Source organism: Dama dama, chromosome 4 (assembly GCF_033118175.1).
Source record: "Dama dama isolate Ldn47 chromosome 4, ASM3311817v1, whole genome shotgun sequence".
In the NCBI taxonomy this organism is placed as follows: Eukaryota; Metazoa; Chordata; class Mammalia; order Artiodactyla; family Cervidae; genus Dama; species Dama dama.
In genome coordinates this window covers 31,388,827-31,408,274 of record NC_083684.1, presented here as the reverse complement: position 1 = coordinate 31,408,274, position 19,448 = coordinate 31,388,827, and the positions used below count along the sequence as shown (strand labels likewise).

At 57.3% G+C, this 19,448-nt stretch overlaps 1 protein-coding gene across 2 annotated transcripts; it reads right to left on the bottom strand.

The window, feature by feature from the left end:
* Positions 1-383: 383 nt before the first annotated feature.
* Positions 384-18,480, bottom strand: KATNB1 (katanin regulatory subunit B1). Of its 2 annotated transcripts, none has more exons than XM_061138610.1 (20): positions 18,345-18,480; positions 16,950-17,236; positions 12,576-12,706; positions 10,051-10,168; positions 6,733-6,833; positions 6,293-6,334; positions 5,585-5,668; positions 5,255-5,370; positions 4,831-4,902; positions 4,507-4,657; positions 4,170-4,360; positions 3,934-4,064; positions 3,469-3,519; positions 2,435-2,526; positions 2,200-2,319; positions 1,959-2,108; positions 1,687-1,763; positions 1,526-1,600; positions 1,171-1,287; positions 384-805 (listed from the first exon to the last, which is right to left on the bottom strand). In XM_061138610.1, the coding sequence occupies exons 2-20, from the start codon at positions 16,987-16,989 to the stop codon at positions 673-675; spliced, it is 1,992 nt and encodes a 663-aa protein (XP_060994593.1). In that variant the 5' UTR covers positions 16,990-17,236; positions 18,345-18,480; the 3' UTR covers positions 384-672. The 2 variants fall into 2 exon arrangements, with proteins under 2 accessions (XP_060994593.1, XP_060994592.1); XM_061138609.1 differs by lacking the exon at positions 18,345-18,480 and adding an exon at positions 17,367-17,491.
* Positions 18,481-19,448: the final 968 nt, after the last annotated feature.

Below are 19,448 nucleotides of genomic sequence, written 5' to 3'. Positions count from 1 at the left end.
CAGCCACTGCAGTTAAGTGGCCCCACTGCAAGGCTGGGGTCCCAGCCCCCTGCAGGGTACAGCCGCCAACTGGCCTCAGAGGCATCCACTGGACAGGTGGGAGTGTGGCTGAGACAGAGGGGCTGGGCTGGAGAGCCTGAGCCCACCCCTCACCTGTTTCTTTTAGCCATGAAAGGCGGAGTTGCTGGGCCCGCCTTCCCCCAGAATAAGTCTGAACTTACCCCTTCCGGCCGGCCCATCACTCTGCTGCCCCCTGCTGGCCACCCAGCGTGGAGCACCACCTCTGCGTCTTGGAGAAGTGGTCTCCTCTCTGAAGAGGCCATCAGGGACCCAGGAGAGCCTTGTGGCCTCCAGAGGATGCACCTCCCAGCAAGAAAAGCAAGGAATAGTTACAAATTTAATAAAATTCACCTTATAAATTACAGCAGCAGCCCCAGGGTTCAGTTCACTGCCCCAGGAAGCAGGAGTTGGGCAAAGCTGGGCAGCTGTTGCTGCAGAGAAGTTGTCAAGAGTTCAGGGCTGAGGAGTGGCCAGTGGGCCAGCGCTGCCGCCTCCAGGATGGCCCCAGGGCAGCAGTGGGGGCCGGGCAGAGGCTCATGGGCTGGTGGGCGCACAGGGAACAGGAGTGGGGGCCGAGGCCAGGCCTGAAGGTGCCCCCACTCTCTGGGCTCCTCAGTCCAAGCTGGCCATGAGCAGGTGCAGCTCTCGGAAGGCACTGCCGTGGCGGCCGCTCAAGCCTGACTTGCTCTTGACGAGGCTGCTGATGCTCTTGAGCTGCTTGTAGCAGAGCCGGCACTTGTGCAGCCTGTGGGCAGAGGGTCAGCGCTGGAGGTGGCCAGCTGGCACGGTCCCATGACCCCCGCCCAAGCGCAGGGCCTTTCCTGTACTAACCACACCGGCCCTCCTCCCAGGGGAAGGCTGAGACCCAAAGAGCAGGGCCCAGGCCAGAGCCAGGCCATGGAGGAACCAAGGCTCTAGTAACTCCACCCCGTGCCCTGCACCACTGTCCCAGGCACAGTGACCACCTCTATTGGCTGTTTCACCAGGGCCATCAACAAGCAGGCCTGTGTGCTCTTGCCTGACATGGCACGCGCACACACACACACACACAGGCACATACAAACACAGACAAACACACCACACCCACCCGCAACAGCCCGGATTCCTCACCTCTCCTCCCGGCTGATGTCCACACCCACTGAGGGCGGGGCCGCCAGGATGTCTGTGATGAGGGGCAGAAACCGCTGCAGGATCAGCTTCAGGGAGGTGCAGCCTGTCTGGACATAGCTGCAAGGGCAGAGGGATGGAGAGAATCACTAAACAGAGCGCACGGCTAGTGGAGACAAAGCGGGGCAGAGACGGGGCCAGAGGCAGCATGGACTTGTGGTCACTCTGGCCTTCCAACTTTGGAGGGGACAGCAGTGTGGTGCAGCCACCCCACAAGTGCACCAGCCCTGGGGGTCTTCCCCGTGGTCCACCCCCACCCCGCCCTGCTGTGAGGCAGGTGTGGCTTCCCCATGAGTACCTCTCATACTTGCTCTGCAGAAGCTTCTCGATCTGCGGCAGAACCGTGGTGCACAGATCCAGCTTCCACAGGGAGCTGGGGAGAGGGCCAGGGATACGTGCCCTCAGCACCTGGCCCTGCCCACGCCCCCCCACCTCCCATCCCCTGTCACGGCCACTCACGCCTTCTGGTTGACAATGTTAAGGAGGTCTACGACCACAGACAGGTCATTGATGGCCACGGCCGAGTCCACCGACGTCTGTGCAAACAGAGCACCCGTCAGTGGGGACCGGGGACACAGTGGCCCTGCCTGGGTCTGTGATGCGGGCTTTACTGGGGGGTGTACATAAAACTGCAAGGTGTGGTGATTGGAGCCGCCTACCACCCCTTCAACCCCACCCCAGGAAGCTCTATTCTCAGCTCAGCTCTAAACCCAGGCAGAGGTGGCACTTGCCTTGATATCGCCCGTGGTCCACACGCCCCGCACAGTGTCCAGGTTCTTGTGGCGGCTGGTGAGCACGACGCACATGGTGTCATGGCCTTTGCGGATCTGGGACATGGCATCCTCGTCAACCAGCTCTGCCTGCTGGGGGATCTTCACGGCCTGCGTGGGACGGGTGCCCGGATGCTGGCAGCCAAGTTCTGCCCTCGCCCCATAGGCCTCCACCCGCTCTCAGCCTGGGCCCCCTACTCACAGGCAGGAAGTTGGAGGCCTTCAGTCCGATGGGCTCATTGCGGGTGGCAGGAAAGATGGCAGGCTCGGCCTTGGGTGCAGGGGTGGAAGTGATGACCGGGGGCCGGGACAGGACCTCAAGCTGAAAGGGTCTGGAGTTAGCAGGCAGCCAGCCCAAGGCTTCCCCCTCTGCCCTTCTCTCCGGCAAGGGTCACCCCAGCCCTGATTCAGGACACCAGGCCCTCTCCCCCTCCTACCGTGCCTGCTCCGCCTGGACATATGTTTGGCACCGAGAACTGTGCGTCTGTGGCTGGGCTGGGCTTTGCTGCCTCCTTGGCTGTGGCCATGTCTGGAGATAGAAGGGAAAGATCCCTGGGTCAGGTCAGGTCGGGAGATGGGACAGGCGGGAAGGCAGGGCTCGGGCTGGGACGCTGGGTGGCGCCTCGCCTCTTACAGGGGAGGCCTGGTGGAGGGGGTGGGGCCTGTCCCCTCCCTTTCCACCTACTCAACCACAGGTCTGGCAGAAAGCAGGAACCGAGCACCACATGTGGATGGGACCCAGGGAGTGGTGGCCTCAACACCTCACTAGGAATGGAGTGTGTTTTTCAGGGGGGGTTGGTGCTGAGTGGATGGTGAATAGGAGTGTAGGAGAGAGAGGTGCTTCAGGAACCCAGCTTTAGGGGCACAGGAAGATGGCCCCTTGAGGAGAAAGCTGGTGGTGGGGAGGGGTGGGGAGGCGGAGGCTGGGCTGGAAGATGAGGGTGCCCCATCCCACCTTCTCCAGTCATAAAGCAGATCAGATTTTTCTTAAATTCCCCAGCAGCAAAATCAAACAGCAAAAACCAGCAGCAAAAATCCTCCAGCAGCAACACCCAACCCCAGGGCCTGGGGACCTGGCCCCCCAAACCCCTGCCCTCCTCTCAGCCTTCTCTCACCTGAGGCTATTCCCTCCCCGTATCCTCACCTGGCCCCCAGGCCTGCCTAATGCACCACCTCTGCAGAGCCTCACAGCGCCCCCTGTACACAGGCCCCAGTGCCTCTTACCACCCCGGGCTCCTCCTCCCACGTGGCTGCCTACCATCCGCCTTCCTCACTGGGTGTGGGCACCTGCCTGCTTTTTCATGCTCAGTTAGCAGGGCCGAGTCCCACGCCTGGCACACAGTAGGTGCTTTTTGGGCGAATGGTGGGAAAAGACCCAGGGAGAGAGAGGCTGGGAACTGTCCTGTGGGGGGGCAGCCTAGAAGAGGAAGACTGGGGAGCCTGGGAGGCCAGGCTCTGCCCCCTGACTCACCATCTTCTGGGGGTGCAGGGAAGGGTTCACTTCTTCGGGGTGGCGTCCGACCTGCAGAGGTGAAGGGGGCTGGGGACTCACATGGGCCAGCCCAGGGCTGCTGTCAGAGCCCTCAGGGCCCAGTCGGCCGGGACCCCAGGGCCCCACAGGATGCGGGAGATGGGTCAGTGGTTCCAGGGTGCACATACTGTTGTAGACTGTGATCTGTTCCTAGGGCCTGAACCCTCAGGCTTGCCACTCCCCATGCCCTGGCCCCTGGCAGGCCAAGCACTGAGGGGCTGCTGGGTTTCTGCTGGGGCCTAGAGGACCTGGGGACAGAGCCGGGCCCAGATGTGCATGAGGAATTAGGCTAAGGGGGCACAGCAACATGGACACGATCCTGGAAAGGACCATCTGCCTTTGCGTCCCAGAGTGGGATGGTGGGGCTAGGCAGGGATGGGAAGGGAGGGGCGGGGAAGGCCTCACTGATGCTGTTCTTGGGCTGGAAGATCTCATTGTAGTCCTCCGCGTTCTGGATCTCGGCCCGAGACTCCCGCTCGTCCCGGTCGTCCTCGCTGCTGGGGCTGCGGCGCTCGCTCTCCGAGTTCTGCTTCACCCTGGGGGGCCGGCCGAGCAAAGGGAGGCGGGGGGGGCGGGTGGTGAGGCCGGGGGTGCCCACCTCCTGCACCCCCCAGTGCCCTCTGAGGCCCCGAGCACCCCACCTCTGAGGCTTGCTGCAGGCGGTGCTGGGCCGCTCGTAGATGCGGCGAAGGGGGGCGCTGGGGTGGGGCGACTGCTGCGCCGGAGGCCGGCTGTCCTGCACCGGGTCCCGGGCCACTGTGCCTGTCCTGGTGACCCGCGTCAGGTCCACCACGTAAGAGGAGACGTTGCTCTGAGAGAAGGCCACGCCTATCTGCAGGAAATGGAGGAGCTGGGGCGGGACCCTTCGTGGGGCCCTGAGGGTAGGGTCCCCACAGGGCCAGGAGGGAGTCGGGGGCCTGCGGGGGAGGAGGCCGGCGGCCTGGCGCAAAGGTGCAAGGTGGGCGGTGGCTCTCTCACCAGCTGGTCGTTGCAGATGGCCAGGTCGGCCACCTTGCCCCAGTGGACGAGGACCACATCAAAACAGCGCTCTGGCTCCCAGCCGTAGACACGCAGCGAGTCCTGGCAGCCACTGTACAGGCAGCAGCCATCGGGGTTGAAGAGGATGCTCCTGGGCCAGGTGAGAGGAGGCCGTGGGTCAGAAGCCTCCAGAGAGGCTGCGGGGAGCCCAGGACCAGAGCGGAAGTGGAGACTGGAAAGGGCCACCACAGCCACGCCCCACGGCCGGAGGCCACGCCCCATGGCCCGGAGAAGGCCCCACCCACCGCCCGGCAGCACGCCTACCTGACAGGCCCAGGCTCCCCTTCGATACAGCTCACCACCTGGAATTTCTCCAGATCCCAGAAACGGATGGTCCTGCAGAGAAAGTCAGGCCCCATGCTGGTTTCTACGCAGGCCGGTGGCTGGGAAAACCCGCTTTTCTGCAGACACTTGCCCACCCACCCCCAGGTCAGGGCTACTCTTGAGCACGTGGGAGGTGGACACTGGCCTTGGATCCAGACACACCAGGAAGGCCCAGGACACTGGGGTCGGGGAACTGGAGTCAGGAGAGAGATGTGACCTGGGTCCCAGGCTGGCTTGGCTGGCAGTCAGTTCAGTCCAGATAGGATGTGACACCCCGGGACCGAGAGGCAGACGGGGGCAGATACACAACCAGAGCACAGAGGTGTGGCAGTCACAGGTCACGAGCCCTGTTCCTCCTCCTCACCTGTCAGAACTGCCGGAAGCCAGGAGGTACTCGTTGGGGTGGAACTCCACCACGTTGACAGGCCCCGTGTGGCCAGGGAACTCGGACATCATCTTGCCAGCAGTCAGATCCCAGAGCTGGGGCAGGGTGGGCTGGAGGTCAGGACCAGCCTGGCCCTCAGCCTCCGGATGACCCTCTCATCCAGTCCATGCTCTTTATCCACAAACCGCCTCCCACTCTGGACAGTCTTGGGGTGGGCGAGCCCGATGGGGAGGGAGATAAGGATCCAACCTGGGTGTGATTGGCAGACCCCAGTCCCCAGCCCTGGGCCCATGCCTGGCCGGGAGCTACCTTCACCGTGTGGTCATCTGCAGCCGATGCCAACCACTTCCCGTCAGGGCTGAACCGGAGACACCGCACGGCCTGGCTATGCCCCTGAGGACAAGACGGCATGCGCACTGGAGGGGCCGGACCCTGCAGGCTCCCCTCCCCAGCCCCTACTCCTCCCTGCCCTCCACAAGCAGTACTTCCTGGGAGCCGGCAGAGAGGTGACAGACCGCCAGCTGCGGGGGATGCCACAGAGGAACGCCTCCCCATGGGTGGTCAGGGACCCCCAGTCCTGCAGGACACTCCAGATCAAGACCTCGTGGTCTTACAGGTTGAGGGGCAATGCGTCCTGTGCCTCTTTTTGGAGAGTTAAATGCCTCCTCTTATGTCAAAGAGTCTAACGACTTCGAAAAATAATTATTAAACTCAGTGTTTCCAAACTCATATGAACAGGAACCCCCTTCACTTAATAACACCTGTTACCAGCCTACAAACTGTGGAGCACAGTTTGGTGAAGATGGTTCTGTGGGGAGCATGGAAAGCTGGTGCAGACCACCCACTGCACCCCTGCTCTGCTCCAGATGCACGATTCTCACCTGGACTTTTTGTTTCTCACGTTCTCACCCAGGCTGGATGAGCAGCTACTCCAGCTCCTCCCAGGGTCTGGGCACCACCCCAGGTTCCATGCCCTCAAGGTGCTTGTGGAATGATGGACAGAGGGGCCTTGCTTACCCTGTATCGGAAGACACAGCCTTTCCTCCTGATGTCCCAGAGCTGTGAAGGGGGGAGCAGAGAGGGGCCGGGGTCAGGACAGGTCACAACCAAGGTGGGCTGCGCTGGGAAGGCCTAGCCAAGCTCAGTCCTGGAGCTTGGGTCAGAGGGCAGTAGATGGCCATGAGCAGAGAGGGGCTCTGAGCACCTCCAGGTCATTACACCCCAAAATGACAGGGGTCTGGAAACTGCTCAGTAAAGCTGGGCATTCCGAGTACAAATGTCTGGCCAGTGCTCCCACATCTCCCTGCCTGGGCGGGGGTGGGGGGGCCATGGATTCTGCAGCACCGCGGAGAGGTGCCCTGGCAGAGCCAAAGCCCACCCCCTCGGGTGGGACTCACCATCCTGGTTCCACTGCCGGCCCAGTCCCGGGAGAGCCAGGGTGCTGAGCGGTGTCTCACCTTGATGTTTGTGTCCTGGGAACCTGAGGCTACAAACTCGCCATATGGGTGGAAATCCAGGCTGCAGATGTTGGCTTTGTGTCCCATAAGTGTGCGAAGGACTAACAGGGGAGAGAGCAGACAGTGGTGTGAGAGGCAGACAGGACGGCAAGCAGAGAAAGGGTTTCAGTGTTCGTTTCTGTGTGTGCTTTCGTACTGACAGCACAGAAAAACACAATAGTAACACAGACGTTCAAGATGAGGAGGAAAGTCAACCAGAGTCCTACCACTCTAACAACTAACTTTTCTTACTTTCCTCCTGAGAGATGCCAGCCATTTCTGCCATTACATGAGCCCCCAGAAAACTCCCCGCAAGCGCCATGCGGCTTGTGCCACTGGGCTTGTGCCAACGTGTTCTCACAACAGTGAAGCCCCGGAGTCAGCAGAGTCGAGCAGCTGCTGCATTTGGTTTACATCCTGTGGACATGGAGTTTATGACCTGCCAGGCATCCCACCACACCCGAGACAGCGCGAGGAGAGGGATGTAGGAGCGGTCCAAGGTGGGGGAGAAGCTGCTAGGTCGAAAAGAGGAATCTAGGGGGGCTTTTTGGAGGAGGTGGTATTTGAGCAGGATGTCAATGGGTGGTGGATGAGGGAGGTTTGCATTTCTGTATCAGAGTATTCTCTGGTACCACTCAAATTTGCCTCTTCTCTCTGGCCTCATATGCCTTGCTTTTTAGAAGATTTATAATTCTGCTGTTTGAATGAAACTGATCATGCCAAGGGTGCTGGACAAAGAAGTGTGGCAGTCCAGGGATCCTCAGGTTTGAGCCAAGGTGAAACAGGCTGCCTTGTGAGGTAGTGAGCTCTCCGTTGGAGCAGGTGTTCAAGCAGACTCCACACATAATGCTTTAAGGACAAAATTCGAAGACACTAAGATCTGAGCAGCTGTCCTCCCCACACTGTAGCTGTCACATGCCATCGGGGGCTCAGCACTGCCTTTCTGGCCAAGGGGGCTTCGGGCACATGCAGCCCAGTCCAGGCCCTGGAGGGTGCACACTCCTCTTGCACATGCTCCAGTCCATGCCGCCCCTGCCAGCCCACCTGCTTTGCATCCCAGAGCCAGGCTTCCAAAATCCTGCCCCACCCCAGAGGATGCGGCAGGTCCCACCCCTGTGTAGGCTGGCTTTGTGAAGCCCAGACTGCCTTCCTGTGGGATCCTGGGCTGACCCGCCCTCGCCCTCTGGCTCTCCATGGAAAGCAGGCAGGACCACATTCTTCTGGTGTGATTTCTGCCCTTGCTGTTCTGTCCTGGGAGGGCTCTTGGGGCCTCCTGATGCCCTACTTGGTTGCAGGATCCAGGATCTGCAGAGAGGAGGGGTGTCCAGGGCCTGTCTACCCCACATGGGAACTTCCAAACCCTCCAGCCGAGCAGCTGGACCTTCCAGTGATGGGCAAGTGAAGCCACAGTCAGGCAACCCTTTAACAACCCCTTTTTGCACGTGAGGTGCCAGTTTGCCTCTGTATCATTTCCACCCACGCTGTGGTGGGTGGGGATGGAGGTGGGCCTGAGGTCTTAGGTCTTCCTGCCGAGAATGCTGAGGGCGAGTTTCTCTTTTGTCACTGAAACCCACCCACCCCTGCCAAATGGCAGGGCAGACAGCACTAGGATGGGAGTCCTGACATCAGGATTCGAGGTCAGACACCCCAGCCATGGAGTCTTTAGCAAGTTCAGGGCCCTCCTTGGGTCTGTTTGCCCATCTGTCAAAAAAGGAGACAGTGCCAACCTGGTTTTGCATCAGAACCAGCTAGAAGCTTATGACAGCCAGATCCTGGGCCCATCCCTCTCCTGAGTCAGTTTCTCTGGGAGTAGGGTCTGGGATGTGTCACAAGTAGCTTGTAGAACAGCCAGCCCTGGGAGTTCAGGGCTTAGGAATTCCAGACGTCTTTAGTTTCCATTCTTTGCCTACCTCAAGAAATTCCTCACATTCCCTTGTGCATGAAAATCATGGCTGCGAAATCACAACTTTTGGCTTCTCTTTATGTCTTGCTCCTCCGTGAATGGAGAATGGCTGGTACCCTCCACTGGGATCTGGGTCTAGGCAGAGGCTTCCCACAGGTGAACCGCCTGCTGCCTGAGGCTTTTTGCTTTCTTGGCTGGAGACCAGCCAGCCTGGGCATGCTCCTCCCTGGCCCCTTATCCAGCGATGCCCCCGCCTTGTGGGTCCTATGTGTGGCCGGGCAGTGGGACTGCGTGCTGAGATGCTAAGCTCGCAGCCCCCGTTTTATTATCTAAGAGGTCCTGGGGCTCTGTCTTTCTGAAACAGTCTGCCACTGGGTGGGCAAGCATCACCCAAGAGGCTCAAGTGAGGTCCTAACTTGAGGACCACCTATACGAAAGCAGGATGAACCTGGCCACTGGGCACGCATGGCCACTGGGCATGTGTGGCCAATGGCCTCCATCCTGCAGCAGAGCATCCTGCAGGCACCAGAGGAGAGGCCAGAATGACCTTTAAGTCTCAGCCAGGCAAAGAGGGCATCGTTTTGGGGAGAGGCAGACTCGGCAAAAACCCATGCCACCCCTTCCTCTCCCATCCTCAGGGAGCAGATGGCCTCCCACCTGGCATGCTGCAAGGTCCAGACTGGAGGCTGGCAAAAAGCAGTGAGCAAACAGGTTTTACTTAGACCTCTGAGTGTCGGCCTGCACAGTGTTCGGAAAGTATGTTGAGTTAGCTGTCAACCTTTAGAAATGGGTGGATTCCACATAAATGCCCAGATTCCCAGCTTCTCTTAAAAAATCTGTAGAGCTGGCAAGACTGCGCCCACATTCCGATGTGGCAACTGCCGGTGAGGCTGAGAGGCAGCCCCCATTCTAGGGAAAGTGGGACTCCCTATTTGGCTCAGAACTGAGGGCATGAGGCTCCAGACCAAGACCCCAGCGAGGACCCAGTACAAGGATGAGAATGTGCACACCAACGCCCTTCACTGTGAAACCTGAGGACACTGGGGAGAAGGTCCTACAAGCCTGCAGAGAGAGAGAGAGAGAGGGAGAGGGAGAGAGGGGAGAGGGGAGAGGGGGAGGCAGGGGAGGGGAGAGGGGGAGGCAGGGGAGGGAGAGAGGGGGAGGCAGGGGAGGAGAGAAGCAGGTCCCATGAGAGGGATCTGGGATGACCTCCCAAAGCAACCCTGGAACCTAAAATACACTGTCGGGTCAGTGAACCAGGAGAGAAGCACTCAACCTAGTCAGGACAGGCTTCCTGGAGAAAGTGGCTGGACGGGAAAGCTGGGGACAAGCACAACTGCAGGCATGCGTGGGGGGAGGCAGGCGTGGACACCCACTTTTGGCAGCTTCCAGGTCCCAGACGCGGATGGAGCCCGACTGGGAGCCGGCCACAATGAGCTCCTCGGGGGTGTTGAGACGGACGCTCTCCACGGGGGACGTGTGACCCGTCAGGCTCTGAGGAGAGAAGGTAGCAGCTTTGGTGCGCTGTGTCAACAGACCCCCAGATGCTGCCCCCAATCCTGGATCCCCGGGAAGCTCATCAAGCAGGGATCCTGTGGCCCCCCAGGCCTCTCGGCTCCCAGGGCTGAAAGTGGGCCAGACCCCAGGCACACTCCATCACCCGCTGTGCTCCCGACAGGAACGTCACCTGCAGGAGTGGCCCTCCAGGGGGGCAGCTGACCCTTCAGTCCCAAGTCCAAAGCACTGTCCTCCTGGACTGTGCTCCCATCTCTACTCTGCCTGGCCCAGCCCTCCAGAGGGGAAACCACGGCAGAACTGAGGTCTGACCTGTCAGTGGCCTCTGGAGCCCCCAGGTCCCCAGGGGCTGACCCCCACCAGAGGACCCGGGAGTGATTCTGCTGGAAACACAGACACTCTCCCCAATTCAGACCAGCCTCTGTTGATTCTTTTTCAGTTGGGGTGTGTTACTCTGGCATTTCAGGGAGCGGGAAACACACCTGAACCCCCAAAACAAAGTGATGCAAAACAATTTCAATTCTCTTCTTAACCCGATCTCAGTTCTGACCTTAACCTTGGCTGCGGTTTGGGTCAGATCTCAGCTGCCCATTGGATCTCACAAGAACACTGAGTTGATCACGTTTCTACTGATAAACCTCACTCCTTTTTATCTTTACTCGGTCAAGAGTCAAAAGAACACTGCCGTGTGTGGCAAGATTGGAGGAGGAGAGGGCAAGCTTCAGTGCCACCGATGAGAATGTAAATTGACTTCTGGAGGGCAGTTTGGCAATATGTTTTGAAAGCTTTATAAAAAGTACACACCCACAGATTCAATCTTATGATTGCAGATCTGTCTGAAGATTTAGGGAGATGAGGATGTGCCCCACTGTGGCTAGGCTGAGCCAAAAACCCGGCTGTGACTTCCACACTGGGAGCCAGGCTCAACCCTACAATGGGATACCATGAAGCTATTAAAACTCGTGTTGTAAAAGGGTATTTGCTGACACAGGAAAACACTCTCAACGTTGCTATATTAAAAAAAAAACCAGGCTACAGAAGAGTAACAGTGTACTGGAAACATATTGTTAAATATTTCTGTGTGTGTACACGTGGGCATGTTTACATGTGTACACGTAGGCACAAGTCTGCGCACACATGCACACACATGTGTCTGTATCAGCCCCTAGTAGCACACAGACCAAAGTACCAGGTGTAATGGTCCTTGGGTAATCAAACTGCATAGAACTCATTTCTGTATTTTTTTCCCCTCCTGTGTGATTTCGTTTTGGAAAACGGTTTTTGGCATTGAATACAGTTGTGTAACCAGGGGGACAGTGCTCATGAAATGGAGCAGAACCCTACAGGGCCTTCCTAGGAGAGACGCCACCCACCTCCATGTCCTTTGCCTGTCTTTTATCTGGAGAAAAACTTTTGTCAAAGAACAAATTCAATCAGAGAAGTAAGGAAAATGCAGAAGAAGCAAAGGAAAGCAGCCAAACGAGACCAAATAATAAGAGTTTAGTCATTAAACAAAGTCAAGGAGCTTTGGTTCCTTCTCAAGGGCTGTGGATCCTGACCTGAACCCTATCTTGTCAAGCTATCTTGTAGATATCGAAACTCCCACCAGATGGAAGAAGCTGACTACATGACGACCACACTGTCACCATGACATAAGATGCCACAGTTCTGAGAACTGGCCTCAAAGAAACGGGAACAAACAGACCGTGAGGCTAAAGACGCTGCTGGGTGGACCACCACACACCCGACTTCTAGTGATGTCAGAGCTGGCTGTGCTGCTCTGCACGTGGCTCCCTCGCATCAGCTACACACCTCTGAAACTCCCCTTTAAAAGTTCTTGCCCTCTGATCAATAGCGGGGAACTGGCCATTGGACACAAGACCACCTCCCCACCAGCTGCCAGCCTCCTGAATAAAGCAACCTTTCCTTTCAACCAACACTTGCCTCTGGTGTAGTGGCTCCCAAGCCAAGCAGAGTTGAGTTCATTAACACTATTAAAGAACCAGTCCTCTAATTAGCTCCAACCAGGGGCATTCAAATCCCTTTTGTGGAATGAGGTGGGCAATGAATCAAAATAACCCTGCATGTAACTAACAGGCAAGTGTACAGGCCAATGGGCAAGGGAGGCTCAGATTCGGGCCTGTAGGCTTATTTTAGTCTTTTCATACAGGCTCCCCAGAATTCCTTCCCACGACCAGGTGACCGCCCCCGCTCCCCATTCCTGAGGACTGGCTGCTGTCCCAGCCATCTGGGTCGTTCTGGACTTCCCTGAGCAGACAGCTGGGGGGGGAGCACTGATGTACTGGGTTTCTGCAAAGCTGCCCACTCCCAGCACCCATCCCTGGCCTGCCCATCTGCCCCACCCTGCCCACCGGCCGAACCTCACCATGATGCAGTTGGGCTTGTTGATGGACCACAAGTTGACGCGGCAGTCATCCCCGCCCGTGGCCAGCAGCCGGCCCGAGGCTTTGCCCAGCACCAGCGAGGACACATTGCTGGCGTGGGCTACGATCTCCTCTAAACAGGGAAGAGCAGAGGGAGAAGACAGTCAGGGGCCTGACAGGCCACGTGGAGGCAGGCTGGGCCTTATCCTGCTCGGCCCCCATCCCTGGCACCGGAAGCCCGGAGGGAGGGCCCTGCTCCCTGCGGCTCCCTTTGGTGCCCAGACACACCCCATGAGCAAGTGAGACAGTGCAGGGCTTGGGCCTGAGACAGAAACAACAATTTATCAACTTCAGTCACTCCCATCCTACCCTTAAGCCTCATGAATTTTTTTCCTTTTTCTGCATATCAACGGGTACTATTATTAAGTTACTATGATCAGTTTTAAAAACTGACTTGCTATTTTTATTTAGCTTTGTCATTTAAGCAATAACACACATGAAAATTACAAGCTTTATATGTTCACTACAGTTTCTCTATGATACAAAAAGAAAAATGAAAACAATGATTAAAATAAAAAATATTGACCCATGTACCACCTAAGGGCCTCTCAACTGCCCCTTGGTGTTCCTGCTTGGGGAAACCCACTTTCAGAACCATACAGGTCAACGGCAGACAAGCTGTCCCCAGGTGAGCTCAGCCAGGGCTTCGGCATCATAGACTGGGCTCTGGTCTGAGCTCTGCTATTGCAGGCTGTGTGGCCTTGGACAAGTTGCTCACCCTCTCTGAGTGCTACACTCCTCGGGTAATTGGGGATAATAGTGCGTGGCTCATTGGACTGCTGAGGATTCACTGAGGACATTCCTGTGAGCTTCTGTGAGGGGCTGAATACTCATGGCTGCCAGGCAGGCTACAGGTCAGACATCATGGAGAGTGGGCACTGTGGCCCAGGAGAAATCCAGGAGGTGGGCTGCGTGAGGAGGGAGCAGGAGGCAGTTGAACTGAGGGGTTGGGTGTGAGAGCCGAATGGACAGAGAAGGAGGTAAGGTCACTGTGGGTGGCCCCGAGGGCCCATGGCCTGGACTTGGGGGGGAGGCAGGGTTGCAGCAGACACTAAGTCTCAGAGGGCATCGTCAGAGAAGGAACAGGCCAGGAAGCAAGAGGCAGCCCAGGTCTCCAAGCCAGGGCCTGAGTAGTTTCTCCTGAGAAGGGGGAGGAAAGAAACAGCGTCCCCACACAGACAAGGGAAACATGCTGATGCGCTGAGGCAGCTGGGAGGCTGGCCTGGGCCATGCTGAGGGAGAGGGCGGTGCAGCTGCTCTGCAGAGGCCCGTCCTGGGTGCCTGCTCCAGCCTCCAGCCTCTGCCCTGCCTGGCCCAGCCTCCGCCCTGCCTGGTGGTCTCCGTGGTGCCGGCCTCAGACCGCAGGGAGGCTGGCAAGCTGGGCTGGGGAAGGATGCCGGCCAGGCGGCATGCCTCACAGGGGCTGTCAGAACTGCCTGGGGGACTAGGCCCCAGGCTCAACCTCACAGACAACACCCCACCTCAAGGGGTGGCGGTGTCAGCCCCAGCCAGGTGAGAGCTCCCGGCAGGCCCAAACGTGAGCCAGGGCCTGGGGGACCCTGCCCCTGGAGTCGAGGAAGCTGGGCTTCTCTCTGGTCCACACCTCGGCCAAGCAGCCTTCTGTCCCGTGGACACTGTAGCACAGATGCGTGGGTGCCCTGGGGCTCTGGTCACAGACAGCTATCTGTTCATGAGCTTCTGTTGGGCCGGACTGACTGCCCAATTTATCTGGAGGCCAAACCGTCTTCCCCCCCCAAGCACTGCGACCCCCCAGCCCGGGGCCCCTCCCGTTCTCTGAAGACACGCCCTACATGTGATGCCCTCCACGTGTGACCCACCAGGAGGCCTAGCTGGCCACCCTGCCTCTCAGCCTTCCCAGGGAAATTTCTGGCTGGGCCCCACCGCACTGGGTCTCCTGGGCCCACTGCCACCCTTCTCTGCATCTCAGGACTGCTGCCTGCAGAGACAGCCATTAACACATAGTATGACTGTTTCCCGGGTGTCCGCGAGAGGCCCTGTGCTGAGAGACGGTGGGGAGTGACAGTGATAAGGTTCTCGTCTCCATGCTCTAGCCTGGTCAGATGGCTCTGGGGACAGGGCATCCAGCCCAAGGAACTGCAGATTTTAGGGCAAGCAGAATTTGAAGATTGGGCCCTTCGAGAAGGTCTCAGACTACTCCCCTGCAAGAAGCCTGACCAGGGGATTGCCTGGAACCCCTGGAGGGACCAGCGGGTGGGGTGTGGAGAGGGGGGGCACACTTCAGGCATCAGGCAGAGGAGGGCTCGGCACAGGGCACTAGCCTAAGAGCTCCCAGTTTGGCCTGAAGGATGGTACCCTGCAGTGGCCCAGGCCTGGGTACCGAATTTAAATGCAAACAAACAGAAGTCCTCACAGCAGGCCAGGCCAATGGCTGCTGCTCTACTGTGGGGCCCAGGCTCATGCTGGTTTCCCAAGTGCAGGGGGCACAGTCTGGACCCCACATCCCAGCCAGAGCTAGGGGGACACTGTGTTCTGGTCAGAAGCGCTAAGCTACTGCATGCCAACAGAAGGTGCAAAGAACTGGGCTTCAACAAGCACTTTCTGATCCTCCTCAGACTCTGGAACCATAAGGAGCCAGAGGTCATTTGGCCTTTGAGCTCTTTAGACAATTTATACCCATGGAAACTGCTGTGCACATCAAACTGTCAGCAGATGCCCAACGTGCCTGATCACGTCGCCTCCCACCTGAATGCTCTGATGGCTTGGCCTCGCCTTTCCGATAAAGTCAAAGCCTCAGAAGGGCTGGGTAAGGTCCCAGAAGACCTTACCAGCCTATGTGGCACCACATTCTTCCCACAGCATGCTGCAGCCCATGGCCTCCTCTGAGACCTTGAAACCCACCAAATTTCCTGCCTCAGGGCCTTTGCACATGCTGTTTAGGCAGCCCACCACACTCCTCTACTCCCACCCCCTCTATCAGGTAGTTAACTGATTTAAAGCACACGTTCCAGCTTGAAATCAGAGAAGGAGAGACAGGTGAGTGTGATTAACTGATTCCCAAATGCTGTGCTCCCCAGACTCTAAGCCCCACTGTTACCAGGACCTTGCCTATTTTGCCCTCCACTATCTCCCCAGTGCCTGGTTCTTCCCTGGTTTCTCAGGAAAAACCAACTGTTGAAGGTATATATACATAACCCCAATAAATACAGAGCCATTCTGTCCAAAGTGCACCTCCTTGGGAGCCCATAACATGATTCTCCCTAAACTCTGGAACTGAGGAGCAATTTGAACATGGCCCAATCTTCTCATTTACAAATGAGGACACTGAGACCCAGCAGAGAGTTTTGCTCAGGTTCTCACAGTAAAAAGTGGAGGAGCCCAGCCCTGCTTCTGAAAACAGCCCAGGGACAGCTCATAGCAAAGGATGACCAGTTTGGACACACCAGATCTATGCCAGCCAGTTATTACTAGAGGAGTATGGCCCACAGAGGCACCAGGTGCAAAGCAACAGGTCTCAAAATATGATCCAGGGAACCCTGGAACCCTCAAGATCCTTTCAGGGGATCCAAGAGAACAAAACTACTTTTATCATAATACTAAGATGGAGTTTGACTTTTATACTCTCATCTCCTCACAAGAATATAGTGGCATTTTCCAGAAGATACACGACGTGTGATGACATCATCACTAACAGTATGTTTGTGCGTTATGTTTTCAAATGTCTCAATATTCACTTCTGAAGTGGTAAATGTGGGTAGATATGAGTCCCATAAACAAAAACTCTTTGGGATCCTCAGTAAGTTTTAAGAATATAAAAGCGTCCTAAGTTCAAAGAGTTTAGAGGTGTCAGTTTACAGTAATGGTGAGGGTGGGTGGTACCTGGATTCAGATACATTGCAGAGGCTATTAGCAGCCCCCTGTCTACCCTCTCACCTCCGACCCAGGCCCAAGATGTTCTCATCTGATGAGGGAGCTTGACTGGTGAGACGTCTGAAAACACCAAGGACAACTTTGAGGGGCACCATCCCATCTGCTGGCCTAACTGGAAATCCTGCTAAGTGCTTCATTATGTTCATTTTCTCACTTGAATCTCACAGCAGTTCTAGCATGGAAGCGTGATTATCTCATCGTACAGACAGGAAACTAAACCTCTGAGAGGTTAAGTCACTTAGGCAATGTCACTCAGTGCCAAAGTCATGATTTGCAAGTTGGTCTATTTTATGCCAAAGCCTGGGAGTCTCCCCTTGTGCCAAGAGTGGAAGACAAAGTTGAGGGTCCGGGCCACCCACCAACAAACAGCTACCGGGGTAAATGGGGTAAGAAAGCAAGCCACTCACGCAACTTCCAGGCCGTCTTGGTGACCACAGGGGTGGCCATCCTTCAGCTGGCTGGCACCTGAAGCTCCACCCACAATAGACTGTGCTTTCCTTGTGGGGTGGGGGTGGATCCCCCCCAGATCCACCAATCAAGTTGGCAGGGAGTTTCCACACATGCAGGCAGAGGGAATGCCTCGTCTCCGGACCACCTCGTGGTTTTAAATCATCCACAGCAGCAGCCCGTGGGTGCCTTTTGGGATCCTGGGTGATGGAATGTCAAGCTTGAGCCATCTCAGCTCAACACTGGGCTGGAATACAAACAGAGGTGATGGCTTGTTAGCAAACACTCAGGGGGAGCTCAGGGGGTCCCTGGGTTCACAGAACTGCAGCTGCAGCTCCCTCGATGACCAAGGTCACTTGATAAAAACAGACACCCACCAAAGGCACCAGAGACAAGAGCTCCACTGCAAGCTGGGTTTGAGAATCTAGAGAGGGGGTATCTCAGGCAGGGTGGCTGAAGCACAGAGAAAAAGAAGGTTCTCTCAGAGGCCAGGATGATGGGAGGAGGTTCTGTTCCAGGAGGTTGGCTGCCTGAAATGCAGCTGAAATGCAGCAGCTGCAGTGGGGCGGGGAAGAAAGACCACATGTCCGCAGTTCCGATAGATCTGAGAGAGTCAGTTTTGTCTGACGTATGGGAAGGGGGCGGAGTCAGAGACTAAGTTTAGGGGGCCACGAGAGGCACCCGAGAGATAGAGACTGAAGTTTTCTCTAGGTAGAGTCTTGAAGTGGGCCCTGGGAGTCCAGTATGAATCAAGGGAACTACTCCAGGTCCCTGCCATTCCCAAGGACAGTGCTGGGAACTAGGCCTCCAGACTGGGCATGAGTCGGTATGACTCCTCAGCATTAAAAGGCGGCCTCATGGAGCCTTCTATCCGCTCCTCCAAGCCTCTTTCTCCTGGACTCCCCAGGTCTGCCTCTCTAGTTCTCCATTCTCTCCTCCTTCTCCCTGCCGCCTGTGTGTGCACATCCGGTCTCCAGGGCTCCCTAACTTGGCCCCTGCCTCGCCAGACCCTCTTAAGTCCCCCCTTTTCTCTCTGCTATCAGTATCCCCATTCATTCACTCTCCTGCTTCAAGTGTCCCCATTCATCCCCCCTCCTCCCGCAGACCCCCGGCTCTCCTTCCGGCCTCCCAGGATTTTCCCCTAGGGCCTCCACGCCGGTCCCGCCCCTCCCGAAGCTGGGGCTGGTCCCTCGGCCCTGCCTAACCCTCCCACTCCTCTCAGCACTGGCTCCAGCCTCCCTCCGCCCAGAGCCTTCTCCGTCGCAGCATCCCGGCCTGGCCCCGCCTGGCTCGGCCCAGCCCAAGGCTCAACCTCCCCTCGCCGCGTCGCCCCTTCGCCCCCTCGCCCACTCCACCTGCAGCTGCGGCTCGGGAGGCCGAGGCTCCGCTCCAGGCGCGACCCCCACTTGCCTCCATCCCCTGGCCTGATTGGCCGCTGCTTGACAACCGACCCTCACAACAAAACCTCCGGCTCAGAGCCCCTCCTTCCTCACTCCCAGCACCAATCAGCCGCCGCGAGCACTCCACCTCCCTTCGGGCATGACCAATAGAAGCAGGCGCTTCTGCCGCCCTCTCCTAAGTGCCCGCCCTCTTTTCCTGAATTGGACTAATCATGAGGAAGGAGCGTTCAAGAGCCGCCCCTAGGCCTCTAGTGAACCAATGCGAGCTGCCGTTTCCTTGGTTCCGCCTCCGCCTCAAGCTTTCCCTTTCCTCCCCTTTCCATCTCTTTCACGAAAACTAGTTTGTGCACTTAAAAATTTTTTTCGAAACGCCCACCAAGGGCGGCTGCACCAATCGCTTTAGCAACCGTCACAAATTGACCAATCAGCAACCGTATTATTGGAAAACCAATTTCATGATAGCCAATAGGAAGGGGACATCAGGAGCAGCGTGAAGCCACCGACTTTCCATCTTGGATTGGGGTAAAACAGGGGAAGAGGCCTTAGTCAGCACTTTGCCGAGACTACTGTTTCTTCCTTTTCCTCGGGTTCGGTGCTGGCGTGCTCTGAGAACTTTGTCCCTCTTCTGTGGCTCGGACCCCGGCTTGAATTCCACGCAGGAGGCTTAGAGGGAATAGGAGTCTGATTCCGGGTCCCAGTCACTCTTGGAGCCCGGGAGTGCTACCCCCACGGCCTCGATGTATGGATGCGTGCGCTGCAGCTTGAGGGGGACCACCAATTTGGATTTGGAACCCAATAAAGGCCGACTTCATTTGGGACTCGGGTGGGGCTTTGGGAAGGGCCGCTACCCACAGACGTCAGAGGAGCAGGGGTCACACACATGTCTTGGGAGAAAGCCACAGGAATCTTGCTTAAAGGGATACAATGCTTATGAAGTCAGAGCCGGGGTTAAGGTTGAGACAGCCATGTAGCTCTGGATACGGTACATTTCAGAGCTCCCAGTTTCTTTTCTGCAAAATGAGAGTCTTGCACCCCCACCATGCATGGCTGGGGTGGCCC

Bases quoted from the DNA above. Each gene is read 5' to 3' on its own strand.
- KATNB1 (XM_061138610.1), bottom strand. From the start codon at position 16,989: ATGGCCACCCCTGTGGTCACCAAGACGGCCTGGAAGTTGC. The intron at 4,658-4,830 runs GTAGGCGTGCTG...CACCTGGCCCAG, and splicing joins GGGGAGCCTGGGCCTGTCAG to GAGCATCCTCTTCAACCCCG. The intron at 1,601-1,686 runs GTGAGTGGCCGT...CCCTCTCCCCAG, and splicing joins AACATTGTCAACCAGAAGGC to CTCCCTGTGGAAGCTGGATC.